The following is a 22,005-nucleotide window of genomic DNA, read 5'->3' as shown; positions in this document are numbered from 1 at the left end:
TTCAATTAAAAAACATGAAATATCAAAAGGCAGAATCGCTAAAATTCTTTTTTAAGGTCAGCACATCAATTGAACGTAGTTATGCAGAAAGCAGCTAGTCCACAATTTCGGAAAAATGAGATATTGATGTTATCGGGTGCAGTAAGGTCGATTCTATGTTCTGCTAAAAACAGCCAGACCGCTTTCATATAAAAACCGTATTAATCACCTCCGGAAAAAGGTGTCGATCACAAAAACGGCATTTCTCAATTTGCAGAAAACACCCACAAAACTAGAAAAATCTTATGGTACTTTGAAAATATTTTAAAACTAGTCAAATACACAATAAGGTTCTTATTTGTAATGTATAAAAAAAACGTATGTTTTCATTGTTTATCGTTTGTTAAAGTCAAAAACATTCAAACTATTGTGTAGATTTTAAAATTCACCCTTTTCACAAAATGGCTATTATCTCAGTTTCACTTTTCTATGGCTGGCTGCTTTCTGTATAACTACGTTCAATTAACAATCGTTTCTTAATTCATTTTAGTTTGACTTTATTGATTAACATATTACAACAGAGATGAAGAACATTTGAGAGAAGGTAATATAGAAGTCTGGGCATGTACAGGGCTTATGACCCGTCATTGGCTGGTTTAAGTGGCCATTTCACACATTTAAATTTATTCCAACAGAGAGGGAAAACATTTTTGAGAAGGGAATAAGGAAGTCTAGGCATTTACAGGGCTTGTGACCTGTCATTGGCTGGTTTAAGTGGCCACTTTACACACTGTGTAACATTCACCATTCTGCCCATGTTTGAACATCCACATTTCCTCAACTCTTCCATCTGTTGACTTTTGTGAAGTAAAAGAGCTGAAACCTTCATCACGTGGGTGAGATTCATCCGGCTGAACCAAATCACCTACTAAGCAACGCCTGAAAACAATTTTCCATTTTTTATACATCTTTTACCGGGTAGTTAATTCAACAATGTTTGAGTATATCCAAATGCTTGCAGACCGGCTGGATTTCCACCCTAGGGAGTCATTCATATTTAAATTTATTTCAACAGAGAGGGAAAACATTTTTGAGAAGGGAATATGGAAGTCTAAGTCAGAACTTATGGTATTGCTATCCTCAATAATGTTAGCGTCAAATTCCGAAGCAGTACGTAAGCCGCGGTGTTAGCAAATTACAGATAAAGCTGGAGAAAAACATGCAAAGAATGGACTTTTTGAAAACGCGTCACCATTTATTGTGTACAACATGGTCTCCGTTAAATACGATAGTGAGGAACTTCAGTCCTACGAAATTGGATACAAAAAGTGTTTTCTTACGCGCGGTAAAAATTAAAGCATTCAATTATGGGGCAAAGTTTTTTGAAAATATAAAAAAAACGAACTACTTTGAATGACGTCACTAGTTTATATGGATCAAATAAAGATAAGAGAGTTTTGGAAGATTTTTAGTTAACTTACCGTCAACGAACCAATCGGCAGAACTGATCGATAAGCGAAAGAGAACTTGAGACGCCACACAAGGAATAATTTCAGAAATAATAATAACGATTTAAAATTGGCTTTTTAAAATTTTTATTTGTTAGTTAAATAACACAAAGTATTTTACAAGTACAATACGTTGAATTACATTCCCAGGAGTTACAACAACTCAATTCGGGACATAAATAATTTTAACATTTAGAAAATAACACATATTGTGAACAACAAAGAAACAAAGCAAGTTTAGCACCTTTATAACTAAATATAGCACAACAATATATACGCCCAAAACCTTTTCTTACACAAGCAGAATAAATATATTTTTAAAAAACGCTTTTAAAAATAAAAAAAAAGTAGTGAATTTACTAAGGGAGATAAGGTCATTAACATCACATGCCATGTAAATGATGCTGCCATAGTGATGATGAGAACATATCCATCTCAGTTAGTAAACATCTGGATGCCTAAGAAGTGTCGTATAGTACAATGAACACATTATTATTGGAAACATAATTCGGATATACAAAACGTGTGTCAGACCAAATCATGGTGTAGACAACAAAGGCAAGGATAGACAGAGAAAATAAAAAATACCAAAAACCGAATAGAAAAGCTAAATAGAAAAACTAAATAGAAAAACCAAATAACTGCTCAGAACGTCAGAGATGAAAGTACTAAAGGCAATCGCAGGAAAACCCAAAAGAGGCAGAATCTAGAGTCAAGAAGTTAGACGGATTTGCAATACCCAGTGCATAGTAAATAGATTATGGAGAGATTACGTCAATAATTCCATTTATGGACAGCTCCAAAATCCCCTATACCATTGCCCACAAAATCCCGGCCGTTTGTTTAGTTAAATGGTCTAATAAGATTTTTTTAAACCACTGGATAAATTTAGCATTCGATCGAAAAATTCCTCCAAGAGAATGTGTCACGCATTATATTAATAACATCGCACAAATGAGCTAACTAAATATTCTGACGTGTGATCATGACCCCATCGGATGCAGTCGACAGTTCTTGTATTCTAAAGCAATAATCGCGCTGATCGGGAGGAATGGATCACGTTTCGGAATCCATTATACGCCCATCTTCCTGTCTGACGTCTTACTGCGCACTTAGATTGTCAATCCGAGTCTTGGCAGATCTTTAGCTAAGTTCTCCGAAGAGTCGTTTAATTTATTGTTTCAGAGAACTGGCCGCTGAATTGTACTATTTTGTACACTGCTGTGCAATAATTGTAGGGTTATTTTTCAAAGTTGACTGTTTCCAAACAAAACAAAAACAAACACACCGTCACGCCGTTTCCCCGTAGGGGTAGGTAGAGAGACTAGAACGCCATATCACTCTATCTTTGCATACATACCTCGCTTCCTCTACATTCATATCTCTTCTCATGCACGCACGCCGATTATTTCTACTTTTGACATATCCATCTTCAAGTATTTGATGGACTTGATCGTGCCATGCCTTTCTCGGCCTTCCTCAGTTTTAAAGCGATTTGCTTATGAATAAGGCACTGCATTCGTACACAAATCACGGAGTATCTAGATTTTTTTTGTTACATGAAGGTAAGATGATCAGTCTTTTGCTTTAGATGCCAGTCCAGGGATTATGAAATATTTTAGTGCACAAACACATTTTTAAACATTAAAAAATCATATCAACCATGTCGGGAATCGAACCCGAGAACTCTTGTAAGGTAGGCAAATGCGCTCACTACTACACCACTAGGCCGACATACTCATAGTGCTAGTGAAATATATATATTTTTTGTAATATGTATCTGTGTATGTATGAATAAATAAAATATACAAAGTATGTATGTATGAATAAATTGTGAATATACTTAATTTCAGCCAAAACCCACAAATTTTCTATGATTTTGTAGTAATATATTTTTTTTCAATACGAACTACAGTAGGACTTTAACAATTCGGGCAAGCAAAAAACAGGAACTCGTCGGATTACCAAGGTGTGCGGATTGTGGTCTGCATAACTTAAATGGTAATAAAACATAGGTACATTTTACTTTAGAAATTTCATTATTTTTTTATTTTTGTTTGTTATAATTTTTTCTTTGCATTTTACAAAAGTTAATTTTTTATTCATTTCATTTGTCGGCCTCGTGGTGTAATAGTCAGCGTGTTTGCCTACCATTAAAGAGGTCTCGAGTTCGATTCCCGACATGGTAGATGCACCGAGCTGTACAGTTATATTATAAGGAAATATCATTAGAAATAAGAGAACAAAAACAATTGTTTAATTTAAACGTAAGTTAAAAAAACATGTTTGTAACAAATAAGTTAGCTTTAAAAAAGTAATTGTATTCAGATTAGCTTTAAAAATGTTTGTACGTATATTATTTAGAAATGATAATAATAAGTTTAAATTTTAATAATAATTAGATATAAGTTAATATTAAGACAATCATATAAATATTGTTTGTACCATTTTAAGCATAAATAAAAAAATATTAAAAAGGGTTTTACACTAGAATATTTCATAGTCCCTGGACTGGTACCTGAAGCGTAAGACTGATTTTCTTACCTTCGTATAACAAAAATGATCAAGATACGCTTCGATTGGTGTACCAATGCAGTGCCCTATGAACCATTAGATGTGGAAAGGGAATGATGATGATGATACAAAAGTGACGTATACAAAATACACAATTCCATAAACAAAACTAAAACATCCCACAAAAGGCAACGCCTGTGTGTGGGTTTACATTTTATTTTAAATATCTTACGAACGGTAGATATGGAAAAATATTAACAAGTGCTAATATTTAAACCCATTTTTTTTGTCAATAAAAATTAGAAATTTATAATAAAAGTATACGCTGTTCATTAAAAAAAGAAGTTTTTTAAATCTTCTTATTAATCCATAATTTCAACAAAAATTTTAATCGAAACGAATTGAAATAATTAATCTCTATCATATTGTCCTTATGAAATACAATAAACAGTTTTGCTATGAAAAATTATTGTATTTTCCCGACTCTGGATTTTCAATAAGGGATTTTATATTAACTATTCAATCTTTGACTAGATCTATAAAAAAAATTAGGAAATAAATGTTAGCGCATGAAAACATATTTTACACACATCAAAAGACAACCTCGATATTATTAACAACAGTAAATAATAAACGTGTAGGAAGGCTGTGCGTTTGAAATGTAGCTAAAAACACAAAATTTTAAGTAGTTGTCTTAAAAATAATTTATTTTTTGTAAGACTCTTCTGCTTTTATTTAAAAGGGGATTACAAAGCGTGTTAACAAAACGAAAAGTAATAATTAACAAAAAAATAGACTGAAAAAGATTTTCCATGTCAGGTGTTAAGCAGGGCTTAATCTTATAACCCCAACCTTGTAATTTTAATTTATTTATTTTATTGCAACGCAAAACATTACTGATATCAAATTACACGACATTAATTTTAAATACGACATAATACAAAAGTAAATTGATTATTATATTAATATTGGAATATAATATTCTTCGCCGTACAGCGTTTAAATTCAATGATTTTGTGTCAACAAGATATATCACACGTATTGTTACCATGTTAAGTATATTTTCCATAAAATGGTTGTTTATCTATAAAATATCTCCGTTAATCTATTTACTTATTAATGAAAATGATTTTTAAACGTTTCTTGGGAGTCTCGTGTATTGTTCAAGGGATAATATATTCATTTATGGAATAAACAACGCATACAATTATTATCTTACCGCCTACGGTATCAAGTGACAATGGAGTAATATTTTTCACTTAGATAGAAGCGATAACGATTTTGTGATGATTTGTTGACACGTGGAAGCTTTGTAATGGTGATCGTATAACTTCTTGTATTGTGATTGAAAATAAATATTTAATCAAAATGGTTGCTGGGTAGAAATAAAGTTACAGTAAAACATTATTATGGTTAGTCAAATAAAATGGTAAGCTGCTCATAATCGCTTCTATACACGGTTCGCCCCTGCTCACTGCTAACAGAGGAATTTGAGTTTGGTGCTTTGAAATGAATTTAAAGGCAATTTTATGCCCTAATTTCAGAATACAAGAGTTATATTTCTTGTTGAATGTTATAATATCATCGTTTCAACCGTTTTTCGTGCTAAATTTGTTACAAAACAGTTACAGTATATGAAAAATACACATGGATTGGTTTGTTAGAACTGCTTCCCAGAGTTTGTAAGATCTCTATTCGCGCGTACGCGGACTTGAAAACTCAGTACTAAACGACCACCCCGTAGAAACCAACAGACTTAAGCTAGGGTTTCCTAGGACAGCGGTGCCCGTATCTTAACGGCCGTAGTGAACGGTGATGCCGTCGTAGTGGTGACTGGAGAGTGGTTTTATTTTTTAACGGTGTTATCAACACCATTTTTATAGAATACCACCCTCTAGTCACCGTTACGACGGCTGTCAATCGCGTTAATGTTCACTACGGCCGTTAAAATACGGGCACCGCTGTCCTAGGAAACCCGAGCTTTACGCAGTTCCTTTTTCCAGAATGAAAGGAAGCGCAATGAATTTTAGTTCTGTTCAATTTGTTACCAAACAATCTGAGAAATGGCACCAAAAGTGACAAGGGCAAAATAATAGACTGGCTATTCGATCAGGAGTTTATATATTAAAAAAATTGAATATTTGTAAATATAGATATATATAAAATAGAATTTATAACTAAGTTATATTTCATGGATGTTTGTGTGTGTATATGCATGTATGCATGTATGTATGTATGTATGTATGTATGTGTATATATGTGTATATATTTATGTATGGATATGTATGTGTACATCTTCTAAATATTTTTTTTGAAAGCATCAATTACATGTACTTTTTTTTTCGCTCCCTATATCTAAGTTAGTAGTAATTATTATTGTAAAACCATGTAGGACTATCATACGATTAATTGTAAAGGATCTTTACCGACAAGCCATATTCATTGGCTTGGTGAGTCCTGTAAAAAAAAAAAATGACAAAAATGTCTTAAAATAACTAAAATGTAATATTGTATGTAAATAATAAATAAAAAAATAAAAAAACATTTATTATAGTAATTAAGTATACAATCCTAATTATACAAAGCCTAAAATGAAATAACAGAACGGCATTTATTTTTTGAAATAATGTTGTTGCATCTGATAAACTCTGTATTGAGAATATAAAAATAAATAATTGATAACAATAGCGAATTGAAAAATATATATGGGCTTCACAGCTTCAATTAGCAGTCGATAGATTAATAAATAACTTGACCTTGCGATTAGAAAGAGTTCTTCGATATTTTGGTCAGTTCTCAATCAGAGAGGAAGATTGCCTAGAGAAGCTTGCTGTGGTCGGCAGCGCAAAAGGAAAAAGAAGATATGGAGGTCTCCCGCATCGGTTGGACCAGATAAAAACTGCAAAAAGCACTTTTTTTGTTGTAGGTCGTAGAAGTAGATGTCTGCTGTCTCGAGAGTACCACCATGGTCACGACTCCGTCATGAGGGACCGTCTAGGAAGATACATTAATTACAAAAACACGGTGAGAATTCAAATCTTTTTTTTGTCTACTGCTGTTCCTCGTCTTTCACGTTTTGCACGACAAATATAACGTTCGGTAAAAAATCGTTACTGAGCGCATTTTTTAAAAGCCAAATTCGTCGTTTTTGTATTACAGGAGGTAATGGCCTCACTCAGAGGTCGGCAAACTGCGGCTCGCGAGCCACATGCGGGTTTGTAGCCACATAGCGCAAATTTCACCTTTATTCGATTCATTTCGTCTACCGGCTCTAAAGAAGAACTTTCAGGATTATTGCCACCGGAAGTTCTAACACGTGGCGAGAATATTGCAAATGCTGTCGTTAAATGCATGAAAAAACATCAAATAAAACTCAATAAAATTGTTTCAATGATGCAGATGGGGCAAAATGTTTTTTTTTAAATATTTTGATGTCAAAAATTAACCACGATATACTTATTTATCATTGCATCATATTTCAAGAACCGCTTTGTGCGCAGACATTTCCAGAAGAAATGTTTTAATGATCAATATTGTCATCACAATAATTTTAGCCATAGATTTTAGCATCGCCAATTTAAAGCATTTCTAGTTGAAGTGCAGAGCGAATACGCATATTATCTGCTGCTGATACACGTACTTTATGATTTAAATACATTGCCATTACAGTTTGAATTAATAAGGAATTAGGCTCTCAAAGGAAATTTAAACTGTTTAACTTCTGATCTTTGACTATTTTGAGTTTGCCGATTATCATTAGTTGATTCATATGAACTAGTGACGTCATCAGAATTATTTTTTGTATCCAATTTCCCGTAGGGTTTAAGTTATTCATTCCGGCACGTATTTTCTTATTTATTTCAATTTTAAAGTTGCATCACGCTTAAAAAAAACCTTAAATATAATGTAATTTTATTTATTTCATAGAAGTTTGATTTGATATTCAACTCAGAATATGCAGCAATGCTCACCCGTAAGAATGAAATACAATGCTCCATTATATTAATTTAAATAATTAATGAATGAATCACTCCTATCCCATTTCTATTGTAAGTTTTATCATGCGCAGACTACGTGCCTATATTTTAATTCAAATTAATTTATATTTTTTATTAATATCCCTACAGAGATGAGGTAGAATTTTTTCAAATTCAAGATTATGGATATTCGAGCGTTTACAGGGCTTATGACCTGTCATTGGCTGGGTTAAGTGGCCACTTTACGTTTTACAACATTCCCCATTCCGCTTATTAGCGAATATCGACACAGGTAACATTTTGATTTTGTATATATCTTATTAAATGAGAAACCATTCACTAGCGTGTTGGAGCGCCATCTATGTATTGATATTGAAGTTAAGTATTTTTAATTAGCATATTACTTTATTTTATGTATTTAAGACTCTTCCGAGTTAAATTAAGTACTAGTAATCGCCTGCAGATGATTCTGCAATTTATTTATACTTATATTTTGACCAGATCTTATTACACAACATTATTTTTTGGTATGTGTATTTTTATTATCAAATTCATTTAAATATATATATATCAAATTCAAATTCATCAAATTAATTTAATTTATTATCTCCATGTAAAGTATAGTGTCTTAAACTACTTAAATATATAAATAAAAAGGTAATGTTATGGAATGTACATATTGTATAAACATTTTTGATAAACTATGTACTTGTATTACATAATAAAAACAACTACAAAATGGTGAATGTTACACGGTGTGCAAAGTGGCCACTTAAACCAGCCAATGACACGTTATACGCCCTGTAAATGCCTAGACTTCCATATTTCCTTTTAAAAGGTGTTCTCCATCCTTGTTGTAATTTGTTTATTGATTGAAATGATTTTCTTCAAAGTGAATGCTTTAAATATGATATTAATATATTTTTTTTTGTGTACGTATACTGTTTAAAAATGTTAATAATCAGTATATATTTAAATAGAAATGAGATAGGTTAATATTAGGACACTCAAATATAATATAATTTTTTATTTAGTCTATATTAAGACTAAATAAAAAATTAATATAAAAAAGTATGCCTATCTTTATTTGAATTATAAGCACATTATTTTTTTTCATAAAAAGAAATCTTTGCATTCATATTATTCACCCAAATATTTTAATTTTGGAGACATTTTTCTTGACTCGTTAAAAACTGTGTTAAAAAAAGGGTTACATGTACGGCGGGATTCGAACCTCAGACCTCCTGATCCAGAGTCCGCGAGATAACCCATGGAACTAAAAATACTATACAATGGACTTAAACACTACAATGACTTACCTTACCACTTGAAAAATTACATCTGAGACAAATTTAAAATCAACCTGGGGTGGTATTCTGAACGCAAGAGCGCGCGTAGAAAACGCATTTTCACGCGTATTTACGTACTAAATACACGCGAACAGAGCGATCTCTTTGCGCACTTTTCCGTTCAGAATACCAGCCCTGAAAAGCACACGATGACCACATTAACCAGACGAAACATAACATGACTACACATTAAAATATTTATTTTATAACCCTAACCGGCTTTTAAAAATAATAAATAAATAAATAAAACACAAACCCTTTCATAATTACATTGCATTGATAAATAGGTTTTTTTTTTTCAATATTAATTAATATATTTAATGATTATAAAAAAATAATCATCATCTATTAGTACGATGTATGATAGGTGCACAAATGTCGAGATCCGTGAACTGTGTAAGGCTGAGACATTCATTATCGACAGAACCGAGAAAGGGGTGCTGCGTTGGTTTGGACATGTAGAGCGAATGGACAGCGAAAGAACGGCTAAAAGGATCTACGATGCGAATGTTGATGGATGCAGAAAACGAGGCACGATCAAGTTCATCAAATACTTGAGGATGGACATGTGTAGAGTAGGAATAATCGGCGTGCGTGAATGAAAAGATGTATGAATGTATCGAAGCGAGGCCTGTATGCAAAGATATAGAGATGTGGCGTTTTATCCTCTCTGCCTATCCCTACAAAGAAACGGCGTGATGATTTGTTGTTGTTGTTGATAAGTACCCATGTACAGGTTATGCTTTTACTTATTATATACATTTATTATTTTTATCGTCGGCCTCGCGGCGTAGTGGTTAGCGCGTTTGCCTACCATGCAGGAGGTCTCGGGTTCGATTCCCGACATGGTTGAAGTGAATTTTTTTTTTTTAAAAACGAGTTTTTACATTATAGTATTTCATAGTCCCTGGACTGGTACCTGAAGCGTAGGACTGATCATCTTACCTTCATATAACAAAAATAATATTTATACTCTGCGATTGGTGTACCAATACAGTGCCCTATGCATCATTAGGTGTTGGAAGGGAATAGTGATAATGTTTTTTATGATATATGTAGGTATATAAACATATATTAATTGAAAAGATTTTTTTTTTTTTTAAATAAATATTTGCGTTCTCATGATTTTCTCAAATATTTAATTTTGAGGGCCATTTTCAACGAGTTGTAAATAACTAACTATTAGAAAATGGAAATTAAGTTAGGGTAGAGTGGGATTCGCACCACGGACCTTTGGTCCATGAGTCCGAGACACTAGCCACAGGACCACAACCCGATGTCCCGACAGAGGTTCTTCGATATAATCTTTCGAAGGGTTGATGTTTAGGTATATGTATGTTCAATTTAATTGTATTTACAATAAAAGGATTTCGCTTTTAAACCTTTCATTTCTTATCACGAAGCTATCTTCTCATCATGAGGTCAAATTAAGCATTTTGTTCATATGCATTCTGAATAAAGGATTTTCAAACACGGAAATGAGACTTCCTACTAAAAATGACTGATCTCGGTTCTTTGATATAATCTTAGGAAAGGCTGATATTTAAACATATTATGTATCTTCAATTTAATTGTATTTCCTGTACATTCGATTTTAAAACCTTCGTTTCTTATCACAGTAGCTATCATTTCTTCATGAGGTCAAATTAAGCATCCTGTTCATTTGCATTCTGAATTAAATAGTTTTAAGCCCAGGCATGAGGCGTTTTACTAAAAATGACTGGTCTCGTGCGAAGGTTTTTACAACCACTGTTATCAATATGTTTCTTTTTTGGGTGATACCGTGGGTGTTGGTAAACTGTGTGGACTCAGTTTACCCTGAAGATGGCTCCTGCAATGGTAACCGAAACTTTGGAACAAATCCAACGCACACGGTATCACCTAAAGAAACATATTGATGACTTATCTCGGTTTCAAGATATATGTATAAAATATCGGCCATTCACAATTTAATAAACTGCCTGATAAACTAAAAACCTAATCGTCAAATAGCAAATCTAAAAGTGTCTCCCGCCTAAAAATGTTTTTTTTTTCTTAATTTCTATACTTCTTCATGGACCAGGTGGATTTATCAACAATACTTGGAGTTTGTCCAAATTTTTGTAGACAAGGACTGGATTCAGCTCCCTGGGGAGCTGTTTTCGAAAAATAACATTTTCAGGCGTCGCCTAGTATGTAGGTGAAATAATTCAATTAGATGAATCTCACCTGCATAAATAACGGTTTCAGCTCTTTAACTTCACAAACATCAACAGATGAAAGAATTGGAGGAATATTTATATTCAAATAGGAGCAGAATGGTGAATGTTACACAGTGTGTAAAATGGCCACTTAAACCAGCCATTGACAGGTCATATGCCCTGTAGATGTTTAGACTCCTATATTACCTTCTCTTAAATGTTCTTCATCTCTGTTGTAATGAGTTTACATAAACAGCTCGCCAGGGAGTTGAATCCAGTCCTTGTCTACAAAAATTTGGACAAACTCAAAATATTGTTGTTTAATATTGTAATAGAAAGCAACCACTGTGCATATTTTAGGTTTTAATTAAGTAGTTTTCTTAAGAAGTTTTTCATGGGCTCACAACCAATAACAGCTTTCCACAATTATTTTTTAGAAGGAGAAATGACATTTTCTATGACGGAACTTTTTCCGTTTTTTTTATTATTAATCATATTTGTATTTCATGCGTCCAAAAAACACGATACAACTTTTCGCTTTCAAGGGTTTTCATATTGTCCCAGTTCTTATAATAAACAATATATTTTAAAAGCCAGACCGCGTTTATTGTTGAATATGTTGTCTACTGAAAATATATATTTTATAAATCAGTTAATTATGTATTTAGAAATACCGTAAAAAATGCTTAAGGAACAAATCAGATTTTATCTCTATTTTTTCAAGATATTAAGCAGTCAAATTATTATTCAAGAAAATGTGCAAGACCCATATTGTTCCGTTGGCTGTTTCGCGGTTTGAACCAAAGAGCCATTTTAACTGGCTCAAGGTCTTAGGAGCAAAGTTCAGTGTGTTTTGTAAATAATAATTAAACTCATTATTCAAGCGATCGAAATTGTAATGAAGAAAATCCACGAGTATTTTAACTTTTAAAAGGCTGTGCTATAAAATTTCTTTACACGCGGTGATGTAGCATCGTGTTACCTCAAGCAGAAGACAGAATATTCTGAAGTTCAGAAATTTGAAAAAAAACATAGGCACATACTGTCTAATAATTCCTTTTCCATAACTTATAAAAAATATCTTGTAATTTATTTCTGCAAAATAAATTGAAATCATAAATACACCGGTCATTTAACTAGCGTGCACTTCCACATACTGCCAATAACCAAATGATGGAACGATTTTCTTATTTTGTTTTGTCTCTTTTGCACAAACACCGGCCACAGAACAGCGTCTCTGGCTTCCTTGTTATAAGTTCTAATCTCGTGCTCTTTCTTATACAGTAAAATATATTTATCGTGGTGTTGGCATCACTTTCATTCGTGTAATTATTCTTCGCACAGCGAGGAAAAATATTTTTAATATTATCCAGCAGATTTGTATAAATATTACTTTCCAAATCCGATGTGAAAATGTCCTTTTGAAGATTACAAAAAAATCCCACTTCGTGGTTATGCAGTAAAATACCCCGCAAATACTATTTTGTTGGTAAGAAATTCGACATGTTTTACCCTATGAAAAGATATGTTTACAGTTCGACGCAATAAAATATTTCTATTGTCATTAAAATCTTAATAACGCAGCTTCACGATAAGGTTGGCTTTAGTATTGCCCGACGTAAGAAGGCTAAGATGACACCATCTGTCGGGAAACAGCGAGAACTTATTCAAGTAACTATTTACAAAAAAGTCTAAACTTACCGTAATCTCCATCGTGCGTATCTGAAGTAAGATCCCTTTTGTAAATAACGTGTTTAGCTCCAGAAAGCGCTTCAATCAGTTCTTTCCTCAGATCTGAAGCTGACATCATACTATCTCCGAGAGTTTCAGCTTCCATTTTCCTTTCAGCATCAGCTCTCAGTCTCCTGCTCTCTTCCTTAGCTCCCTCATCATCATAAATAATATCCTCACTAAAGTTCATCTTGTTGATGGTTTCAGTCGTGTCAGTTTCATGTTCGGTTGCTTCTTCCGCAGCTTGGATTATTTCTGCGATGTTTCTTTCTGGACCTCTGCTGGTACTGGCCAGGTTCTTCTTGGACACGGAGCTTTTGATAGGGAGGCCGGTGTCGATGGATACCATGTCTTCTTGATTAGGATCCATAAACATTTCGTCGTCTTGCTCAGGGGCTATAGTCCTCCTGAATGCGGGTGGTTTCTGGGGAACTGGAGACAGGGTAGCAGGAAGAGGTTTGATGACCATGTCATGCCCGATTGTTCCTTCCTGTAAAAAAAGAAAATTATATGTAAGAAAAATTGTTTCATTTAAAAAAATGTGCATCGTAAAATGCAAAAACTCCTACCCAAGCGAGATCTGAGACTAAGCACAAGATGAAAAGAAATAAAAGCTTATGTATTGCCAGTGCTGCTGTGTGGAGTGGAGGGTTAGACTCTTAAAGTTTCAACGATGAACGAAATTCAGGTCTTCGTACTTTGGCTGTGCAGAAGAATACTTCAAATCTTATGGACTGATCGTGTCTCCAATAAAGCGGTTTTAAGCATTATGAACAAAGAAAGGGAGTTACTGACCACTGTCAAAAGAAGAAAAGCATCAGACTTTGGTCACATATTTCGCAGTGAAAAGTATACCCTTCTTCAACTTATTATGGAAGGAAAGATAAAGGACAGGCGGGGCATGAGAAGAGCATCATGGCTCAAAAATCTCAGAAAGGGGTTCGGTTTGCATACGGTTTTGTGTGTGAAATAAAATTAGAACCCTGGACACGTGTTTTCGACTCAATGGCTGCTCTCAGCTACAAATCAGCTACAAAATGAAAAAGGAAACTGAGTAAAGAATGATAGTCTCGTTGCTTAGTGATTGGCGCATTTGCCTACCATTCTCGAAGTCCTGGGTTTGATTCCAGACAAGGTGGACGTGAAATATTGATTTTAAAGATAGTTTAAACTGCAATATTTCAATGTTCCAAGACTGGCACCTAAACCGTAGGACTGATTGATTACATTGCCTTCAAGTAACTGAAGATCGAAATACGATGAATTTTGTTTACCACTGCAGTGCCCTATACACCACTGGGTATGGAAAGGGGAATGATTATAATGAAATATAAATGAACATAAAGTACTCAATAAAAACAAAAATAACAATACACATTTTTACATATAATTTTATTTTAAAATGATTTCTTTATGAATGAACAATCTCAATATATGTATTTTCCAGCGATATTTTTAGGGTGTTAAAATCTTTATAAAGAAAAACCCTAGGGGGTTCCATATTTTTTTTATCTTCACATATTGTACTATCGGGAATCGAACTCGAGACCTCTTGCATGGTAGACAGTTGCGCTGACCATGACCACCACGAGGCCGACAGAACTTATATTCAGACGGTGACATTTCAAGCGTGATTTAAATGTGAATAAAAAAGGTGTCTCTGACATTGTTTATAAATATGTTAAAATAATGACGTATTTGAAAAAATATATTAAAATCAAATACCACGATATATATTTGTTTTTTTTTACTAAACTGTTATCACTAAAAGAGAAAACTCTTTGAGGTCAACATCTGATTTTAAAACATTATTTCACCGAGGCCCTGAGAATAGATGCGTAAGCATTTTTATTATTATATTTCAAGAAATCGTCGAAAAGTTTTAGTTACCAAATTTCGAAGGAAACGCAGATAATCATAAAATTACCATATCTTACGCAAAGAAAACCAAAACGCAAGTACGGTCAAGAATAATAATAAATTTACAGTCTAATAAATTTAGACGTAAAACAATTTGTTGCATAATTGCCACACCGCATTTTATAAGAAACATGGCAGTTTTGCACCCGGAAACAACAATAAATAACATTTATCAATGATTTTTGTCATAAATAAAGCACGCGCTATGTAAACTCGTTAAGATTTTCTGCAGTTTAAACCATAAAGCTGTTTTTATTTTTAGCATATATTGTCATAAAAATGAAAGCAAAAAGTGATTAAAATATTTTGCTGGAACACGGTATGGCAAAAGAAGCATGTTTAATTCAAATTACTAAAAAAAACTGATGTTTTTGTAGGTCCAATTTTTAAAATACTTTTTATTATTTATTTGAATAACCAACAGTTATATTTATCTTTATATATTTTATTCCTCTGTACGTGTGATGTCACTGACCCCTCCTTCTAAACGGCTTAACCGATTTACGTGCGGTTTTCAAAGAAATATAGATCTTTGAGCTGTGCGTATTCGTAGATATTAAAATCTTCAATCTTATTTATAAAAACAAAGAAAGGAGCATAAATATTTTATTCATTGATCTACCAGGGTTGCATTCGATTAGAATGCATTTGTAAAAAAATGGAAAGATGTTGTTTTTTTTTCTTGAAACAAGAGGAACATGAAAAATAAGGTTATTCCTTAGAACTTTGGAAGGAACAATAATAGAGAGTTTGCGTAGTAGTTCAGGACAGTCAATTAAATCAGAGGCAATTGTAGACAAGGGCTAGGTTTCCTCCCCTAGGGAGATAAGAGCCTTTCCGAGCCAAAAGGCAAAAAATAATAATTTATTAAAACACAGATGAAAAACATTTATAGAAGGGAATATAGAAGTCTAGGTTTTTACAGAGCTTATGACCTGTCATTAGCTGTTTTAAGTGGCCATTTTACATACTCTGTAACATTTACAATTCATTACAGGGCATAACCCCTGTAAATCTTACTTCCAAAGGGTTTGAATCCAGTTCTAATCTTCAAAAATTTGGACAAACTCAAAATATTGTCGACAATTTTTTTTTATTCACTTCATTGGATGAGGCACGTAAGTCCATTTTACAGCGCCCCAAGGGTCTTTTAATAGAGGCCCGTGATTTCAATTTTTTTAGCATGTTACAGTCAACTAAAACCTCTTATTTTTCACCGTTTACCACAATGGGCTATTTTCACAAGTCAGGAATAACGTTAAAAATATAATTAATATTTAGAGCGAGTTTTTACGGTTCTAATGATATAACTATAATGTATTCAAAGCATGTTTTCATTTATAATTTTCGGGTTCGAAAATGAGCCCATACAAAAACGTCTCGCAGTTGGCTTCACGTCATTTTGACGTCACGCGTTATGACCGCCGACTGCGCTTCTAATAAATGTTGCGTACAGTTTTAGCTTGGAAACGTCATACGTGTCGTTTGTCTCACCGGACGCAAATCGTCTCGTTTTCGGATAATTCAAAATATGCATATTTTTAACCTTTACAGAAAATTTATCCGACTTCACACAAAAAATATTTATCAAAAAAAATAATTAATTATCATTTATACAAATAATTTCAATAAAAACGTGGAAAGACCCAATTATTGGACCACCGTGTATTCTCTGACATTTTAGCACGCGCGAGTGGCTCGACTAAGCGAATCGAATACATATCTCCCCACGTACATAATATTTTCTTGTAGACATAAATTTTTATTGACAAAATATAGTTTGGTTTTCTTTTCTTATATAAGATACGAGCTGAACCCGACAATGCTTTGCCATAGCTAAATTTGAGTTCATACTCGTTTTTATATATTAAATGAATACAAAAGAAAGTTTGATATGTATTTAGTTAAATTTAGATAAGTGCACAAACATTATTATTTTTGTGTTCGTATTACATAATTTGTGAGGATATGCGGTGACGGGGAATTTTGATAAATAGGTACTTGAACACTGTTTTCTTGTCACTATCTTGAAGATGCCTCCCCGACTTCAGAATACATGCATAAGGTACATTTTTGGTCTTAGGAAATGTGACCACATTTCTGATTATCGTAGGCAACTGAAATGGCTCAAAATTAGACAGCGGAGAGACTATCACTCCCTCTCACTTCTGTTCAATGTACTTCATAGTCCTAACGCTCCTATACACCTACGTGAAAAATTTCAACGCTTATCAGTCCATGGTTTACCTCTTCGTTCTAATTCTCAAGGCACTCTCTTAATACCCATCCACAATTCCTCTTTCTTCTCTAACTCATATAGTGTCCATGCGGCTCGACTGTGGAATCATCTCCCATCCACCATCAAAGATGTTACTACATTATCTCTGTTTAAATCACGTCTGAAGAAATATCTCCTTTCTCTCCCTTAATCTCTCCTCCTTTCCTTTTTCCTCTTGTTTTATTTTTCCCATTGCGTAATAGTTTTGATTTAAGGTAATTTACAAACAAATACGATTATTTCTATTTTTATATACCTTTAGCTTTTAAATCTTAATTTTTATTAAATATGTTCTGTAACTTGAATTATAAAAATAAAACTTTTATTTTATTCATTGGTTGGAAGAATTTTATTTTATTTTATTTATTTCTTAAGTTAGCTTATATTAAAACTAATATAAACTATTATTAACAGTTACATCATCTATATATATTTACATTTCCTTACAGTAACTTATACATTTATTTTTAAATTCTTTCAGACACTTTTCATTCTTCATACATTCAGGCATCTCATCATACATTTTTAAACCCTTATACATCAAACAATTTTGCGACTCAGCTCTTTTCAATAATGGTAGTCTTATTTTATCCTTTTGTCTAGTAGCATATTCATGACAATTTTTGTTTAAGACAACTTTATCCTTAAAATATTTTGGTAATTTATCGTGAAAAAATTTATGTATAAATATCAACATATTAAATTTAAGTCTCCTTCTTACAGATAACCATTTTAGTTGATCTCTCATTTTTTTTTACATTGTTATATTTATTTTTCTTAAGAACTATTCTCATCGCTTTATTTTGTAAAATTTCTAGTTTATTTAAATTTCCTTCGTTTGCTAAAAATAATATTGTTGAACAGTAATCTATATGTGGAAGAATGATTGTTTTGTAAATTGCCATTAGGCAATAAGCCCGCTAATGTACAAATAACATTATGAATGAAAAGTTAAATTAAATAAATAAAAATAAATATTTTATGCCTAACTAAAATAGACAAAATCGATTCTTTGTTATGAAAAAAAATAGTGTAACCTTTCATTGGTAAGTATGTACCTAGGTACTTGTTTATGGATGCATTACTGTAATTATATAAATCTATGCAATGTCTTGCCGAGGTCTCCTACAATTGTCTCTTTTCTTAGACAAAATCTAAATTTTTATACTTCTCCCGGAAATGGCTTTCGTTTTGGAGAAGTTAATATATTTTTCAATTCCAAGGAAACCTCGTAAAAGCATTTTGCTGGGATTTCTCATTGTAACCACATGACCAGAAATGTGTCAATGACTCTTTGAATAGTTCAACCAGATGAACCTCACCCACGTCAATAAAGGTTTCAGCTCTTTAACTTCACAAACATCAACAGATGGAAGAATTGAAGGAATACAGATGTTTAAATATAGGCAGAAATGTAAAGGTTACACAATATGTAAAATGGTCACTTAAACGAGCCAATTAAAATATTTTTTTTTTAAATCATTAAAGTTTTTCATTGATAAACCCTTATGGGTTACATACATTTAACAAAATATTTTCACTTTTAAAATTCACATTCTACTGTTAATAATAATATTTTTTACATCTTTTGTAAAGGTTGTCTGAGTCTTTTGTTAAGTTTTGTCTGGTAGTTTATTGTATAATTTCAGCCCATGGTTTATTAGTCTCGACTGTCCTTTTTTGTTTTAGAAGGTTGTATATGATGTCGGCCTCGTGGTGTGATGGTAAGCGCGTTAGCCTGCCATGCAAGAGGTCTCGGGTTCGATTCCCGACATGGTTGATATGAAATATTTATTCAAAAATGGTATTTTCACACTAGAATATTTCATAGTCCCGGGACTGGTACCTGAAGCGTAAGACTGATCATCTTACCTTCATTTAACAAAAATGATCAAGATACGCTGCGATTGGTGTACCAATGCAGTGCCCTATGCACCATTAGGTGCGGAAAGGGAATGATGATGATGATAGTATATAATATTTTTTCTGATATTCTCGTATTGTGTTCATGTTTACTTCAGTTTTTTTCAAGTTTTAATTCTTCGTCTACAATTACACCAGTAGCTAATTTATTCAATGACGTGTCTTAAGCCCCGTAGATGCTTAGACTTTTATATTCTCTTCTCTAAAATGTTTTACATCTCAGTTGTAATATCTGAATATATTATAATAATATTATAAAAGCCAGCCATTACGGCGTTAAAATAAATAACGTCATGTTTTCGAACGCAACAAAATAAGTAAAATCGTAAAAGTAAGAAATTGAGGTAAATTGCCCTCGAATCTTTGGAGTAGAACAATGGGAGTAGATTAAGGTAATTCTACAATTACTAGTTTCCATAAAATACAATATAAAATCGACTACGGCATATTGTTGATTGATATCAATCAAAACGGCCATTTTCCGCTTTACATTTCAGTATAATATTCCGCTTCTCATGAGGCTAACGTCATTTTGTGGCGAAATAACCGAGAAATAAAGTCTTGAAATAAATTATTCAAATAACGTTATTATAATTCATTTATTTATTTTCACATTTGATACTAGATATGTTTTTGAAATAACCACTGAACTAAAAAGTATAACAAGATCGATCTCAAATAAATCGTGCTAGGAATTTACTATTTTACACATTCTGGACGTTGGGGTATAGACACCAAAATTGATCTTAGAAGTCTTTTACAACGGAGCTTTGGTGCTGACTTTTATACATCGGAGCGCAGTATGTAGTGAGGACGTTTAGTGCTACGGGAAATAGGATACAAAAAATGTTTTCTATAAAAAAAGATGTAAGTATATAAATTGAAAAAACAACATTTTCAGGCGTTGCCTAGTATGTAGGTGAAATAATTCAATTAGATGAATCTCACCCGCACAAATAAAGGTTTTAGCTCTTTAACTTCACAAACATCAACAGATGAAAGAATTGAAGTAATATAGATGTTCAAATATAGGCAGAATGGTGAATGTTACACAGTGAGTAAAGTGGCCACTTAAACCAGCCATTGACAGGTCATAAGCCCTGTAGATGCCTAGACTGCTATATTATCTTCTTTTAAATGTTCTTCATCTCTGTTGTAATCGGATTGTGGCCCCGTGGCTAGTGTCTCGGACTCACGGACCAAAGGTCCGTCGTTCGATTCCCACTCTACCCCAACTTGATTCCCATTTTCTAATAGTGAGTTATTTACAACTCGTCGAAAATGACCCTCAAAATTAAATATTTGGGTAAATCATAAGAACGCAAATATTTCTTTTGAAAAAATAAAATAATATGTCGATGTAAACTGCTCCACAGGGAGTCGATTCCAGTCCTTGTCTACAAAAATTTGGACAAACTCAAAATATTGTTCAATTCACTTTTTATTATCTTTCTCAGCGTCCGCGTCCCGTTGAGCTGACCTGTCATTGTTGCGGTTAAGTTATGTAACGAACATAGTTTACTATGTAATGTCTCTATACACCGAGTTGAGTGATAAGTCCCTTGCTGTTCAGAAGAGATTAGTATGCCAAGGCTTCGTGCCCCGCACTGTGTTCTCGTCAACTCCACACGCCAACTTCTCACATAACCACCGTAATTGGGTATTATTGAGAGACAAAAGAATGACAACTAGCCCCGGCAATACACACATGTCCACGGAGACTATTGTTCCCCTTGAGAAAATTCAAACCGATCAATCTGAGGTACACGAGATATTGATTGTATGGTACTACGAGTGGTGGCAGGGGCGAATCGTCCAATTAAGCGATTATGCACAGTTAACCATTATATTTGACTTTTTTTTTAGTAAATGAAATATTTGCGTTCTTGTTATTTTTTTTATTTTTTTTAATTTTATTTTATTTTATTTCATCCTTTTTATTTTTTAAAAATTATTTAATTTAATTTAATTTAATTTAATTTAATTTAATTTAATTTAATTTAATTTAATTTAATTTAATTTTATTTAATTTAATTTAATTTAATTTAATTTAATTTAATTTAATTTAATTTAATTTAATTTAATTTAATTTAATTTAATTTAATTTAATTTAATTTAATTTAATTTAATTTAATTTAATTTAATTTAATTTAATTTAATTTAATTTAATTTAATTTAATTTAATTTAATTTAATTTAATTTAATTTAATTTAATTTAATTTAATTTAATTTAATTTAATTTAATTTAATTTAATTTAATTTAATTTAATTTAATTTAATTTAATTTTATTTTATTTTATTTTATTTTATTTTATTTTATTTTATTTTATTTTATTTTATTTTATTTAATTTAATTTAATTTAATTTTATTTTATTTTATTTTATTTTATTTTATTTTATTTTATTTATTTCGAATACAAACAAATATACAGGTTAAATTAATATTTATATAGTACATAAAATGTATACATAGTAGGGCCTGCCATCCAATTATATGTATTCCAAATAAAAAAAAACACTGAACTTCCTCATTGTTAGGCGCCCTTGAGGTGATTTTTCACAAAAATAGCGCTATATGAGTCAAAATCAAAAATACTATAAAAATAACACTGGAGACAAATTTAAAATCAACCTGAAAAAGCACAC

At 32.3% G+C, this 22,005-nt stretch overlaps 1 protein-coding gene across 1 annotated transcript in view; it reads right to left on the bottom strand.

The window, feature by feature from the left end:
• Positions 1-22,005, bottom strand: part of sona (sol narae metalloprotease) — a gene marked incomplete at its 5' end in the record, with an annotated part of 148,005 nt that overhangs the window by 83,629 nt on the left and 42,371 nt on the right. Inside the window, one exon of the mRNA XM_088241346.1 lies at positions 13,209-13,728. Within this exon, the coding sequence (XP_088097472.1) occupies positions 13,209-13,728 (520 nt within the window). The remainder of the gene's footprint in view (positions 1-13,208; positions 13,729-22,005) is intronic.

Source organism: Micrasema longulum, unplaced genomic scaffold (assembly GCF_059751315.1).
Source record: "Micrasema longulum isolate JH-2025_06_02 unplaced genomic scaffold, ASM5975131v1 h1tg002850l, whole genome shotgun sequence".
Lineage (NCBI taxonomy): Eukaryota > Metazoa > Arthropoda > Insecta > Trichoptera > Brachycentridae > Micrasema > Micrasema longulum.
Note: the sequence above shows the minus strand (reverse complement) of the source record. Positions and strands in the feature narration are given on the sequence as shown.